This window comes from Carassius gibelio, chromosome B20, assembly GCF_023724105.1.
Source record: "Carassius gibelio isolate Cgi1373 ecotype wild population from Czech Republic chromosome B20, carGib1.2-hapl.c, whole genome shotgun sequence".
NCBI classification, from domain to species: Eukaryota; Metazoa; Chordata; class Actinopteri; order Cypriniformes; family Cyprinidae; genus Carassius; species Carassius gibelio.
Genome location: NC_068415.1, coordinates 812,490 through 829,149, shown reverse-complemented (window position 1 = coordinate 829,149; position 16,660 = coordinate 812,490). Strand labels below are relative to the sequence as shown.

The 16,660-nt window shown below is 36.4% G+C and overlaps 1 protein-coding gene across 1 annotated transcript; it reads left to right on the top strand.

Annotated features, from left to right (window-relative positions):
- Positions 1-2,188: 2,188 nt before the first annotated feature.
- LOC127983964 (E3 ubiquitin-protein ligase pellino homolog 2) lies at positions 2,189-15,628 on the top strand. Its single transcript, XM_052586410.1, has 6 exons — positions 2,189-2,601; positions 6,697-6,826; positions 6,908-7,009; positions 8,259-8,456; positions 8,601-8,786; positions 10,279-15,628. Exons 1-6 carry the CDS (start codon positions 2,528-2,530, stop codon positions 10,864-10,866), a joined length of 1,278 nt encoding a protein of 425 aa, XP_052442370.1. The 5' UTR covers positions 2,189-2,527; the 3' UTR covers positions 10,867-15,628.
- Positions 15,629-16,660: the final 1,032 nt, after the last annotated feature.

Genomic DNA, 16,660 nt, shown 5'->3' with positions numbered 1-16,660 from the left:
AACTGGTGTTTAAGATATGCTCAGAACTGACGAGACCGAGACCACAGACTGTTCTGTTTATCATCTGTTTATCTCCTGTATGTTCAGTGAGTTTGACCTGCACACACACACACACACACACACACACACACACACACACACACACAGGTTTGCTGATTTTACACTACATGTCCAGCCATGTCATGCATTTATAAATAACAATTGGTTTAGAAACATTGAAGAAACAGCAACAGGTAAACTTAGATTTTTATTTTGCATGTGTTGTATATTATGCATGCACTATAACATTTTAGAAGAACACCATAACGGTTGGTTCTTTCAAGGTGAATGTTTGAGCATCTGCTTGTTTCTGAGAGTCTTCAGACGCTGTGGAATCTGGTGCTGGATGCTGGGCTCTGTTTAATGGTTTTTGTGCCACAGTTTTTAATCTGGTTCAGCCGCGTCGTGTAAACACAGAGATCCCGGGTTCAAATCATTGCATCAGTGTCTCATCAATGGATGCTCTGCAGTGAATGGGTGCCGTCTGATGAAAACATCAAAGTAATCCACATCTATCATCTGTCTATCTATCTAGGGACCCTCAGTAGTGGACGAGCGGGTCGCACAGGAAGTGTTTCTTCTGTTTCCACAGCGATCTAACAATGAGACAGGAAGTCGTCCTGAGCTGTACTTCCTTCCTGCTGATGGAATGCTGCAAACATGCTATAGACTTATTATTCTGCACAAACCGAACAAGAATAAGACGCTGTTTTGATGACCTTTGCTCCAAATGTTCTCCTGAATCTCCAAATGGAGTCATTTGAGCAAACACGTACCTTCCCATCATGCACTGGGACTTTAAAACACATATGACAAAAAGATGAGCATTGCTTTAATTTCCTGACTTGGTTTCTCTTGCGTCTGTGAGTCAAACACGTGACTGTTGACTGTTCATGTGTTTATGCCTGAAGCCATGAAGAAAGGATGTTCAGTTCACATAAACATAATGCCTTCACACGCTCATAACCCGTCCATCACAGCAAACACACTTCAGTACTCTCGTGATGAATATAAACCAGCTCTTCCATTCGGACACACGTTCACCTGTCAGTGTTTATTCACATGAATAATGATTAAGAGGTATTAAACACTCGCAGTCAGGATGTTATCTTTCTATGGAAATATGAATCAGTGACTATAAACACAGCTACCAGCAAAAACATCAGCAGCCAAAAGAACTCAAACATTTATTAATTCTTAATCTGTTTCAGTAAGTTAAGTTCTCATGCTTTGACTAAGCATACAAAATAAAGTGATGTATATGTAATTATAAGCACGAGGTCCTCTGGGTTTTTCCCACAGCCTCAGTTCTGTAACTAATCATATTCAGTTATTAATACTTAAAATGTAATTAGAACCACTTGATGTTTTATATTAATGATAAGACTGGATTAAAAGTGTTGTGGTAACAAAACAAAAAAAAAAATTCCTTGAAATTAAATGACCATAAACTGAAAAATAATAATTATGCACACACATATATATACACAAAAACGAAAATATAAAATACATCTATAACTAAAATATAAAAATAAAAACTGATTTAAAATATTAATAAAAAATGTTTAATTACTAAAATAACACTAGTGGTAACTTCATTAAAACTAGGAAAAAAAACAAGTTAATTTGAGTTTGTTTTTTAGATTAAAAAAAATGTATTATTTACAGTAGCATGTGACACTTTATTCTTGAAAATTAAACCACGCAGAATATTTTTTATGTGTTTTATACAAAGCACGTGAACCAAGTTTACATGATTGAAACACTCAAATTAAATTTTATTTTATGAAATGAAAAAGGTTTTAGAATATTTCTTCTTTAACTTGAATTTTTATTACATTAGTAGCCTATTAGTAGCATTTTTTCTTTTTCTGTGATCCAATCCCATATACTCAAATATTTCATTACATCACTTCCATCACTTCTAAAGCTATGTTTAGCGTCTGCTCTATGATCCATATTCAATTATGTTCGACTTCAGCATCAGTTTTACACTATTTTACACTGACGTAATGCTCAAAGGCAATCCGGGACACGTGACTGAGCGCAACGCAAAGGAGGGGGAGCGTGGCATACACAGATTCGTGAATAAAACATTAACTTCACTTTAATCCTTCAAGACATTCAGATTAAAACGGAAGTCGGACATATGTCACAAAATCAATATTCTACAGTCATCTTGGACGCGGAAAGAAAGTCGAATGAAAGAGGTGTTATTGCGCGTGTCCCCCGCCGCGCTGATGGTACGGTCCACTCCGCCGCGAGCCCCTCTTTGATCCGCCGCCGCTCGCTCAGTTCTAGAGCAGATGAACGGATTCGGTCCGGATTTTCACGGTTTACGAGTCACGGAAGAGCCATGCGCTCGCGGCAGCCGCTGTGCGGAGATTAACGCGCGTTTCCCGTCTAAACCAGCGCTCGGTGTGTGTTTGAGAGGCTTGCGCGGATTCCAGGCTCGATCCGCGGACCGGAGTAACGGAGCGCCGGTCCCATGTTGCAACCGAACAGACACGACCACGACCGCTCCAAAGATCCGGTGAAATACGGAGAACTGGTGATTCTCGGGTGAGTGGTTCGCGTTTACTATGGTTTCACGACCACCGAGTCCTGAATGAATGAATTAATCGGCATCTGATTTGACCTAGAATGCCGATTATCGGTTTAAAGCACATTTTCATCACATTTACATTAAACACTAGGGTATAAATGATTTGTTTAGTAGCATCTCGATTAGTCATCGTGGTGGTGGTTAACCAGTGCATTAGTGTCCAGGAAGGAGGCCAGTGGGAGTGAACCAGTCAATAAAGTTATTAACTAGTACTAGTAGTCCACCGATATTTAAATTAAAATATAGTTAATGATAGAAAACAAGACGTTTACTGCATTGAATGCTGTTTTTATCCACTATTTCTAAAAATTGCACTAACATTTAATTAACACTATTCAGCAATAATGAAAACCAAACATGAATTTAAAAATAAAAAGCGCATGCACAGAACATCTAAGCTTTATTATGGCACATTTACATTATTAATATTATAATGTTAAATAAGGTTATTAACTAGAACTTGTAGTCAACCGATATATATATATAAATGAAAATATATTTAATGATAGAAAACAAGACGTGTAGGATATTGAAAGGTTTTTTACGCTGTATTTATTAAAAAGGCTTAACGATATTCAACGATAATGAATACCAAACATGTCCAAAAATTGTAAATGCATAAAATCTTATCTTTAGCATGGCATATTTACATAACATTTACATTATTACTATTATTATGTCAAATAATATGGCCAGTATTTATATGAAAACATTTTAATGATAGAAAATGAACGCTTATTTTACACAATAATTGTTAAATTGCATTTACATATCCTAACATTTTATTAATTTTTTTATTTAAAAAAAGAACAAAAATAAATTGGATTCAGTGTATTTATACTTACAGTTTCTATGTAATTATTTGTTAAATTTACAAGCAATTTCTGATTAAAAATGTCACATTCAATCAATATAGTAAAGATGAAGTAGCTTACATTTTACAAGAAAACACCATTTCACGTTTATCTACTATCGTATTTTATTCAGTGTGTTACATGCGGTTTCTTTGTAATTTGTAATTAACCGGCAATTTCTGATGTTTTTTGTAAAATGTCGTAAAATGTCATGTTTAATTAATAAAGTTAATCAAGAAAAAATAAAAATTAAATCGAATGCATTTGAAAATACTTGTATCACTGAATGCTTTCAATGAACCTGACAAAAATATAATAACAATAATAAAAAGAAAATATAAAATTACACTATATAAAATTTTTTTGTTGATGTTGTAAATAAAAGAAGTACATTTTACTTTTCTTTCTACTTTTTACATTTCACATTTACTTCAATGTGACAAATCGTCAAATTTGATAACAATATCAGAGCAAAAATCATGTCTCTTTCAATGTAGATTCTGAAAGATAAGCAGATAATCCTAGAATGGTTGCACTAATGCATTTCGGAGATGCTTTTATCCGAAGCACAATATGAATTCATCAAAAATATTCATAGTTCAGTCTCACAAATAAAGGATCTTGATTTATTTGTTCCACGGCTCATTTTGGAACTTTTCACTGAAAGCAGGAACCAAAAATGGCATTGCTGTGAAAATCCCTTTTAAGAGTGAAGAACAATGTCAGCTTTGTTAGAAAGCTGGATCAGGAAATGATGTATTTGGGTTGATGAATCAGCCAATCAGGAGCCGGTGTCGGCTGAGCGATGGCCATATATCCCACATTCACCACTCCTTCTGATATAATGTGAGTGTGTTATTAAGCGGAGCGCAGGAAATGAGAGCGTGAAATGTTTCCACCCACATGTGTCTGTGTCATATCAGGAAGTGCTTCTGCAGCGGCAGGAACTGCACACGCTCAAATCATGTGCCATCAACATGCTACTAAACATGTAATTACAGCAAGATCTGCATTCTCCTGCTCTAAAACCAGAGCTGAGCGAGGAACGCTTCATACGGCTGCCTGCATGATGGATGTAGTTGTTCTTATGCTCTGCTTTTGTATTAATATGAATGAATAATGCCACTTGAGAGCAGTTTGCAGTGAAACAGTCTTTAAAATATCATTAGTTGTTTTTGCTACACCATGCATCTGTATTTTGCACATTCAGTGCTCTGGAGTGAAATATTTATTTATTTTTTCAAACCGATTATGAGCTCTAAAGATTTTCATAATGTTTACAACTGTTTTCTTTAAACCGTCTACAAATGTTAAATCTTTAAATAAAATGTGAAGTTTACCACTGAATCCGTCTGAAAAAAAAGTGACTGATTTATAGTCGATATATAATTATTTTCAAAGCTTTCAATGTAATCTCATGATAAAAGAACTTCATTATTATTTTATTTAATTCTAACAAAATAAGTTTTTGTTAAAAACTAACCCAAATGGAAAAAAATGTATAGTTTAGAATCACTGCACAGGAGAGACTTGGTGTTGTTTAAAACAAAAGGAAATATATCGGTATCGGCAAAAGTAAGTTGAAAAATACCGATATTGAAAAATATCGGTATATTGGATATCGGCAGAATCAAATATCATGCATCCCTTATTTGCATTGTACATTTGCATTGTGGCTCAACATGAACACATGCATTGGTGCATCTCAACAGAAACACACTGTCAGCTCAGAAGGGCACTATATAGAGGAAGAAGAGGTGTTTTAATATTTTATTGTGTGTGTGTGTGTGCAGTGCTGAAGTGGCACTCTGACCGCTGTGTGTTGTTTGCAGCACTCGCTCCTCTGGATGCTCTGGCTGGTTTAACAGCAGAAATGGTGTGATATAAAATGCACTAAAGCTCTGGGTTTCTGTAAACAAGCGTCAGTGCAAGCGCAGCTGTGAGCGCTTGTGAACAAAAGCGTCTTTCTCCGGCGCGCCGTCTCCTGGACTTATTATGGACGTCACATGCATGCGATTTCCTCTTGATATCCTCAGATCTCTGGAGTTTCCAGCGCTTCTAGTTTTAATCTGGCTCCTCGGCGTCTGAGGGTTTGGTCTGGGTTCGTTCTGCACTTGTCTCACAATCTGGAGTGAATGTCTGCTGATTTATTATAGAGTGAATCTGTTCATGACGACTCTTTATTCAATCATAATTGAGCAATCTGCCATTCACTTGTCCTCTATAGATCATGAAAAGAGATGCTGCTGTTCTCTGTGCCATCAATGTGGCAAAACCATAAAACATCATAATAGAAGTTTAAATGACTGGGATTTAGTAAAAAACACAAAAGGCAATAATAGCCTAAAAATATAAAATATGCATGCAGATGTACATATAATACAGCAAATTCAATCTTGTTTTCTTGCACTTGTTTTCATGAAGAACTAAGAGATATTTGATAGACATTGTGTGATATGAAGTTTGGGGACTTACTATAAATTCACTGTATAAATCTAGAACAGTGGAATGTTAATATTATTTATATACTATTGTAGTTTCTAACTTTGAATTCAATTATCACCTTTACACTTTAATTTTGCATTTTAATTTTATATTTTTATCAGTACTGTCAAACGATTAATCGCATCCACAAAATAAAAGTTTTTGTTCACATAATATAAATATGTTTATTATGTATCTATAAATAGACACAAATGCATGTATATTTATATTTTCATAAAAGCATAACATTTCAGCTTTATTTCAGTTAACAAATATGTTATTTTTTTGTAGAAATTTTTAGTTTTTGTTGATAAACTCAAAACTGTGCAAACCATCTCATTCGATCAGAATCAGAATTTTTATAATATTAGTCTATATTTAGTTCAAATGCGATTAACACAGGTTCAGATCGATTAATTCATTTGATAAATGAATCAATCGTGTGATATTTTGATTTGAGTCCACATTAAAAAAGGGAAAATAATCAAGTGGGATGAAACAACTTTCATTTGTGAAGCAGTTCATTTACTTATCATTAAATTAGGGCTGCACAATTAATCTAATTGTTAATCACAATTACAATTACAGATGTTCTGTTGAACCATTTTTCAAAGGTATCAAATATCTATATTGTGATGTATGTTTACTCATGCTATGCTATAACGCTGTACAGCGTGGTTCTCCAGTGTTTAGCGTCTGTGCTGCTGTTTTCAGGTATAATGGCTCTCTTCCCGGAGGAGACCGCGGTCGCAAGAGGAGCCGCTTCGCTCTTTACAGAAGAGCCAAAGCCAACGGCGTCAAGCCCAGCGCCGTCCACATCCTCAGCAACCCACACGACAGCAAGGTGCATGCTTCCTTCATGCTTTAGTGCATTGCACGCGGTGCATTGTGGGAAAGTGACGCTGCGTCTGACCTCTCGTTGCAGGCGGTGAACAGCAGGGGGCAGCACAGCATCTCCTTCACCCTCTCCAGGAACCAGACCGTGGTGGTGGAGTACTGCCATGATAACGACACCGACATGTTCCAGGTCCAATAAAAGTTTTCAGATAAAATAATCACTTCGGTTGGAGTTCCCCAGGGATGTGTTCTATCACCGCTATTGTTTATATCATATCCAAATTCTTGTGTGAGTTAACAATCATATTGTAAAGTATTTAGGTGATACTGCTTTCGTGAGCCTCGGAGGAAGAACATGGGCCCGGTTTAGATTTAAATTTAAATTCTAAACTCCTCTTAAATTGACACAATGGGAGTTTTTATTTATTTTTTAACGTGCGGAAATTTCAGACTAACATTTCGGACCCAGTGTGCAATGACCTTAACAATTCCTACAGATTAAAACATTGTTTTAGTAAATGATAATATTTCCCATGAAAATAAAATGTTGTTAATTAGTTTGAGATTCAGAGCGAGATTTGACATCGAAAACGTCTTTGTTAATTGAAATAAAGCTGAAATAAAATAAAATACAAAATATTATATGGAAAAAAATAAAAACAATAAAAATAAATTGTTGCAAAAACTATAAAATTATATACATGAAATATGTATATAAATAATAATGTATAATAATTCTGGAAAAAAATACTACTGAGAACATGATTTTTAACATTGCATTTAACAAATATTTTTATATTTAACAAACAATTGTGAATATTTTAATTAAATGGTATTTTAATAGTTTATAATGTTTTTAATTGTTTTAGTTTTTAAAATTAATTATTAATAGTATTGATGCTGCATGCTGCCACATAATGGATTGAATCCCAGATCAAATTTATGCTGAGTACATTTATTTCAGTCAATGCATTTATGTTTCTGTATATGCTTTATTTTCTAACACTAAATGTTTTTTCCAAGGCATTGTTAGGTGCCAGTGATTCCTGTCATAAACATAAAAGACTCTCTTTCAAAAACAGTACCACAGCTATCAAACTATTTCTTGTTATGATTAAATCTGTATTTAACCTCAGAACGATCTCAAAGTAAAAAGAGCTGCTAACGTCTCATTTTATGGTGGCTGTGCTTTAAAATTAAATGATTATAATCTTAATTCAAGCGATGAAGGGTTTTGACAGTAATCAGTGTTGAGTACTTTAAGGTCAACTCTGCCTGCTTTACATGTTTGAAACAAAAAAGAATAATAGTTTAAATCAACTGAAATTTAGAGAAGTAATCAAATGTTTAAACAGAGGGACTGCTTAGGGTAACACTGACTCATGGGTCAAACTGAGCAGTCCCGAGTATAAAGATGAGATGTGATTGATCCTCTGCAGATCGGTCGCTCCACCGAGAGCCCTATAGACTTCGTGGTGACGGACACACCAGGAGCGTCCCAGGAGAGCGAAGACTCGTCCTCTGCACCCAGCACCATCTCACGCTTCGCCTGCAGGATCGTCTGCGACCGAAACCCTCCCTACACGGCCCGCATCTACGCCGCCGGCTTCGACTCCTCCAAGAACATCTTCCTCGGGGTCAGCATCACAGCAGGGATAGCCCTCATAGTCTAATCTTGCTTTCATTTGTTAAACCTGTTCTGTTTTGACGCTCAATTCCGAGCGGAAAGCATTGGGGGAATCACTTCATGCACTTTCCTAACCCATGCATCTGTCACGCAGGAGAAAGCAACGAAGTGGAAGAATCCGGACGGTCACATGGACGGACTGACCACCAACGGCGTCCTGGTGATGCATCCTGTGGGTTTCCCAGAAGAGCCCAAGCAGGGTCTGTGGAGAGAGATCTCTGTGTGTGGAGACGTGTACGCTCTCCGAGAGACCCGGTCCGGACCCATCCGAGGACAGCTGGTAAACACCAGAACAGATCCAGCGTCACACTGCAGACAACTCTCATCTTGTTCTAGGATAACATCCTAACATTCAAGATCATGATGCAAAATAAATTACATTTTAAATTATAGTAAGATAGAAACATGTTATTTTAAATGGAAATAATATTTAACAATTATTTCTTCTATATTTTTGATTAATAGAAACTTCTATAAAAACGTACAAGTAATACTCTTCTCCGCTCTACAAACACACAACAACCATAAGCTTTTACAGAGCGAGTGTGTGTTGAGTAACGTGTTTGGAAGCACAGATGTTGTAATGCAGTGTAATGATGTGTTGAGCTAATAACACTCACAATCACTGCTGCACTTCATTACTCTGAGAGCCACACAAACACTTCCGCTCTCCTAATGTGCAGAGAGAGCTTTCTGAAGGATGCAGATCTGTGAAAGCCTCATTCAGATCGGATCTATTCTGATGATTAGTTCCTGTTTATATCCACCGTTTGAGCTGAGAAATAAGTTGTTTAAATGAACGCTGCATGATTATTATGGGAGAAAATGTAACTATGTAACAGAATGTAACTTTTTCTGATAAACATGAATTAATATTAACATTTAAAAGTTTACAAAGTTCATTTAAAATTAATTTAATTAATAGAACAATAAAAAAACTTAAAGCAATATTGATGTAAATAAACAGAACAAATATAAATATATAAAATATATATATATAAAAAAAAAATATATATATATATATATAAATTAATTTAGCTATTTAGTTATTATTATTTTATTATTTATTATTTTATTTAATTATTTTATAATTAATTTACTTATTTAGTTACTTTTATTTATGTATTATGTTTTTTGTTTCTATCATTTTTTGTATTTTACAATTTTATATGTTTATTATTTTTATTGTTTTATTTATTGTTTTAATAATTTCCTATTTATTTTATTTGTGTATTATTTATAATTATTTGTATTGTATTTTAGTGTCTGATAGTGTAGTTATTTAGTGACTTTTATTTCTTTATTATTATTATTGTATTTTTTATTATGATTTCATACCAATACTGATGTAAATAATCAGAAAGATTTGGACAAATTGTGCAGCCCTTTAAATATTCAGTTTTATAGTTCTTTTGTATTTCAGTTTTTGTTAGTTTTTGTATTTAGTTATTTATTTATGTTTATTAATTTATTGTTGTATTATTTATTATGCTTTTATAGCAATATTGATGTAATTTATTTTATTATTTATTATTATATTGTTTATTGTTTTTTGTTTTTAATAATGTTCTATTTATGTATCATTGTTTTATTTATTATTATTTTATTTTATTTTCGTGTTTGTTTGTTTGTTATTGTATTATTTCCAGTGATGTGATAGCAGTACTGCTGTCCAGCAGGTGTGAGCTGATGTTGTGCTGATGTTGTTCTAATGTTGTTCTAATGTTGTGCTGATGTTGTGCTGATGTTGTGCTGATGGCTGTGTGTTGCAGGCTCAGGGTGAGAGCAGTGCTCTTCAGGACGGGTCTCTGGTGGATCTGTGCGGGGCGACGCTGCTCTGGCGGACGGCTGACGGTCTGCTGAAGGCCCCGACCCTGCGGCACCTGGATGCTCTGCGTCTGGAGCTGAACGCGGCGCGGCCGCAGTGTCCCGTGGGTCTGAGCACGCTGGCCTTCCCCAGTCTCCCGCGGAGCCACAGTCTGGAGGAGCGCCAGCCCTGGGCCTATCTCTCCTGCGGACACGTGCACGGCCGACACGACTGGGGCCAGCGACCCGAGGGTCACCGCGAGCGCAGCGAGGGCCCCGGGGGCCGCCGTGAGTGTCCGCTCTGCCGGAGTCTGGGGCCGTACGTCCCGCTGTGGCTGGGGGCAGAGCCGGGCTTCTACACGGACGCCGGGGCCCCGACTCATGCCTTCGTTCCTTGCGGTCACGTGTGCTCGGAGAACACGGCTCGGTACTGGGCCGTCACGCCGCTGCCTCACGGGACACACGCCTTCAGACCCACCTGCCCCTTCTGCTCGGCCCCGCTGGCCGCCGGCCCCGGGGTCACACGCCTCATCTTCCAGGGCCCCATCGATTGATGAGGGGGCCGAACGAGGGCCGAAAGGAGTCTCACGAGGGGCTGTGTTAGAAACATGCTGCTTTAGAGTCAAATCAGTGTTGTTTATATAATGTACTGAATAAATTCCTCCATGCCCATCAAAAAAGGTTATAAATAATATGCTGCTTTTAAGTCACATCATTTACCATATTTTTTGGATTATAAGTCGCACCTAAGTAAGTCACATTTATTTAGAGCCAAGAACCAAGTTAAAACATGACCGTCTCCAGCCGCCAGAGGGCGCTCTATGTCTTCAGTGTAGACTACAGGAGAACTGAGCAGCATAGAGCGCCCTCTGGCGGCTGGAGACGGTCATGTTTTCTCTTGGTTCATGTCAAATTAATTTTGATTAGTCGCACCTGACTATATAATTTTGATAAGTCGCAGCCAAACTATGAAAAAAAGTGTGACTTATAGTCCGGAAAATACGGTATATGTTTAAGTGCCAGCTTAATGAGTTAAAGTAATGTCGATGAATAACGAACTTAGCTGATGTGATCGTTTAGCCAGAAATAATCATTCTGTCATCATTTACTCGTGTCACTCAAACTCACATGAAGAAATATTTCAATGTTTGAAACCAAACTGTAATAGTATTATAGTTTTACAGTTAAAATCTCAAATAATTATTTTTAGTATATTCATTTTCTGAAATATTATTTTTTACATTTACAGTGGAATATTACAGGAGTTCTATTGTATTTTTTAGTTATTTAAAATACACATTTTTTTTAAAGTATCATTATTATTATAATTACTTTTATATGTTGAAGAAATATATTTTTTACACCTTTTTATTAATAGTTGTAGTTTATAGCCTCTTTTTCTTATAATATAAAATAACATCTAGCTTGCATTTTAACTGTTCGTTAACACTTTTATTAATCAAGGATGCATTAAATTGCTCAAAAGTGTCACTAAAAACGTTTATAATGTTATAAAAGATTTATATTTTAAATAAATGCTGTTCTTTTGAACTTTCTATTCATCTGTGAATCCTAAAAAATAAAATGTATCACAATTTACACAAACATATTAACAGCTTTCAACACTGATAACAATCAGAAATGTTTCTTGAGCAGTAAAGCATCATATTATTCTGATTTCTGAAGATCATGTGACACTGAAGACTGGAGGAATGATGCTGAAAATACAGCGGAGCATCACAGAAATAAATTACACTTTAACACAGATTCACACAGAAAACAGATGATTTACATGACAATAATATTTCACTATTTTTACTGTAGTTTTGATCAGATAAATGCAGCACTGGTGAGCAGAAGAGACATAAAATCAAACCGAATCATAAGTGTGCTACAAAGCGTCCAGTGTTTATCAGGAATGAATGCATTTGGCCGACAAGTATTGCAGTTTGCGACAGCATTAGTTTGTAACACAGCCCCGAGCTCGTCTGAAGTGAAGTAGATTGGAGATTCCTGACTGCTTTCGCTCCTCTGTGGCCTGCAGCGCTCTCTCAGTACATCACAACCCTTGCGTTCAGCAATAAACCCTGGAGGATGAGGAGGAAGCGGTTCCAGCCGTGTGCTCCTCTTCCTTTAGCTCGTCCTGGCCGTGTGTTTAGTTCTGTTCCTCTTCTTCCTCTTCTTCTTCTTCTTCTTGTTTTAGCATTAATGACAGTTGTAGCTGCAGTGTATGCCGTAGTGGTTTGAAATGGTCGAGATGTCATATTTTTCTACATGACTGTGTTACTAAACTTTTGACTTGAGGTCAGATTGTTTTATATACAAGTGTTTCACATATAGCAGTATATAGATTATATATAGCTCTATATCTATATATATATATGAATATATATTATTTTCTGTACATGATATGATTTGAGTCCAGGAGAGCTTGACCACAAGCACTGCACAAAATCATTCTCTCACAGTCGTTTTATTTTGTTTTCTAGAAGTTCTTAAATCAAGATGAATTTACCGGACAAGTAAAATGATTCAAGACAGTCTTATTTCCTGTAAAATACTGAAACAGTGTTCGTTTTTGCTTAAAACAAACCAAATATCTGCAAATTAAGTTTTGAATTAAGATGTTCTTCTTACACCACTAGCAGATATTTTTGTTTGTTTTAAGCAACAACGAACAAAGTTTTGATATTCTCAATATCTTAAATCATTTTACGTGCATCTTCATTTAAGAATATTTCTACTAGAAAACAAGGTATAAATATCTAACATGAGTTTGTGCAGTGAGCGCTGGATCCGTGTGATGAATGTCTCCGATCTCTCTGGTGCTAACAATGATTTCAAACGCTGATTTTAATTGCGATTGTTTTGCGCTGAACTTCACTGCACTCCTGGAAAACCTCTGATTGTTTTGCTTCTGAAAGGTTAGCGCTTTATAATGACTTTCATCATGAACCAACACGTCATGATGCGCTTATACGTTCAGAAAATGACTAATGATCTGTTATGCAAATTAGCGCGCTGTAGAAACATTGTTGCAGTCAGCTGTCACAACTTTTAAAGGAATGTTTCACCACAAAATGAAAATGTGTTCCCCATAGACTAGGATGAGTTTGTTTCCTCATCTGAAATGTAGCTTTGCATCAGTGTCTCATCAATGGATGCACTAAAGTGAATGGGTGCCGTCAGAATGAGAGTCTGATAAAAACATCCCAATAATCCACAGCACTCCAGTCCATCAGTGAACATCTGGAGAAGACACAAATGCATTTGTAATACACTCTCATTCTGACGGCACCCATTCACTTTAGTGCATCCATTGATGAGACACTGATGCAGTGCTACATTTCTGATGAGGAAACAAACTCATCCTGATCTCAGATGGTGAATTTTCAGCACATTTACATTTTTGGGTGAAGTAGCTTTAATTAAAAGTGCAGTGTTGAAATGTTTATTGATGAAGGTTAGATATAAAGCGTTAGCGGACAGGAATATGGCTATATTGTTCCACGTTTGCCTGCACACCTCGCACTGTGCATCTCTGAGCATTATAAGCTAAGCACTTGACAAAGCTTCGTATCGCAGGGTTTAGAGACAGAATAGCTCTACTTTACCTCACAAGCTGTAGAAGAGACCTCAGTTTATGACCGTGTATTTTAACAGGCTGATCAAGCGACTATAAGCCGTCTGGATCACTTTTCGCTCGTTCTAAATAGTCGCTTTTCCTTGACATCGTGAGATTGCTGTTTGAAACAAGGCTTCGTTGCAGGAGCCAGTTTCTTGCATTCTCAAATCTCTGCAACAGATCACCTAAAAATGAACTAAAAAAATAAAGGACCATTTGTGATGCAGCTCTTTTACATGCACAGACACTAATCCATATGCACTCTATTTATAATGATATAAAGTCACTATGCACTGAATCTCCGCCACAGATCATATTCATGTTAAAAATGCTGCATTGGTGCATTGCACCAGGTTTAACGTCATTAACACTAAAATGCCACTGATTTTAATTGTCAGCGCATAGAAAAGAGCTGCGTGAAGGTTTCGTTCATACAATTCATAATAATGAGATTTAAGACAAATTATCATTAAAAAAAATCCCCTTTTATTATGGCTTGGACAAAACGCTGCACATTTCTTTTTGAAACTGAAATATGTCAAATAACAAAACAAAATTGAAGTTAAAAATAAATAAATATGTCCATATATATGTGCTCTTTCCCTTTAAAATGAGAGGCAGCCACTGTATTTTAATCGCGATCCAAACAGAAGCTGGATGCGTGCAGCATGAGCAGTGTTTAATCTAGATTAGACTATGATCCTGACATCTGAAGCAAAAACAGAGCAGTCTGAGTTTGGTGTTGTCAAGCTATGTTATATGAAACATCTAAAGGAAACAGAAACAGCAGACGCTCTGGTTTAGAGCACAAGTTCAGTCTCTGCCAGCAGGGGGCGCTTACAGAACAGCAGCGAGAGCGTTTCCTTGATTATCATCGGTTCTGAACACTACAAATACATTATACAGAGGCTAAATGACAAGAAAACACCATCTAAGCTTTTCGAAAGATCTCCTCAGAGATGTGTTCAGAGAAACCGCTTTGAATCGATGCACGGTGCGTCGTTACATAACAGTGATGTTTTCATCTTTGGGTGATCTGTTGCTTTCCTCTGGAATCGCTGCTTCCCTCAAACTACAGAAGAGGATCAGAAAAGTTCATCAAGGCTGTCCTAAGACCAGACCGCATTTAGGTTTCAGGACAACCTTGAGGAAAGGTCTCGCTCCTCTTCAAACGATGACTACTGTAGTTCTCTGAGAAACGGATCCGCGGCGTTCTGTAGCAGAAAATCCCTCTCTGTGTCTCTGCGTCTTCCAAACGAGCTCGTGTGAATGCTGTTCCACTCATTCTCAGCTCAGGTTTACACTAGTCCAAGTTTACACGCGTGGCTAGCAGGGTTAGGATTGTTGTGTTGAGTGAAGCGCAGACGGGATCGGTCGTGTTCGCTCGCAGGACTTCTGTGTGATGTAGTCCCACACTGGATGGCGTGAAAACCTGTCGGATCGTTGTCGTTTATGTTCCTTTGGAATGAGATGTGAAGATGCTGCACCTTGTGTTTGACCCACTGAATAAAACCTCGATCTCAGACTAGAGTCCTGACCTTTGACCTTTGACCTTACCACTGCCACAATGCACTTAAACCTGTACAAGGCTGCTTTCTCACAGCGGACCGATCCGAACTGATGCTTAAACTCAAGGTGCACTGACGATCACTAATCATGACACGAATAAAAGAGATCTTTGCATACAGACAGACTGTTTTGCTCTCGTTCTTTACAGTTATCTTCAGATATATTTACACTGCAAAAAAAAAAAACATTGCATGAATGCATTAATCTGTATTTTTGTCTTGTTTTCCAGAAAGAAAAAACATTCTCAACATCTGTCAATCAAGAGGCGTTTACTGGAGATGCAGAATGAAGACATTAGGCTTTGTTTACTGAGAAACAGAACTAAATTAAATTAAAATTAAAGCCCGTTGGCAGATATTTGTTTTTGTTTTCATTGTAAACTCACTTCATTTTGATCAGTTTGACATAAAACAAGACTTTTTCTGTCATTTGGCTTCTCCAGTCAATGCATCTTGATTTGAAGATGTTGACATATTTGTGCTGGAATACAAGACAAAAAATACTGAGAAGAAGTTTTTTTTTTTTTTTTGCAGTATGATCAACGTAAAGTAAATGTAATTTTCATAATATATTCCATGCATTTTTTGTTTTTTTTTGCTAAATGAATGAAAAAGAAATGGAGATCTATTGGAAGTGGTGTTTTTTTAAGCTTTAAAGCATTGATTATAGCATTGATTAGACTGATAAATGATGCTGTATGTGTGATCTGAAGTAGAAGAGTTCAGCACTAGAGGGCGCTGTCGCTTTAATCATCATCACGTGACTCCCTTCAGACGGAGCGCGCGCTTCAGAAGACTAATACATATTCTACATAACAGAATTCAAAATTCTATTCCATAAAATACGTATTTTAATATTAATTGTATATTAATTTTCAGACTACCCTAACAACATTTTCTTCCAAAAGCAACCCATGCAACAAATGTAGCTATTCTTTAAAATGTATTTGGCAACTTTTAGCAGTTTTTGATAAGTGACACACATTTACCATCTAAATTAGACAAAAAGAAGAAACCAAAGATGCCTGGTATTAATCACATCACGTCAATTAAGGTAGCTGCTATTTGCAATTCTTCAATTTAATAATAATAATAATAATTTATTAATGAATAATTGTTCATTTATGATACATTTTGTTAGTAGCTTGTACTTGC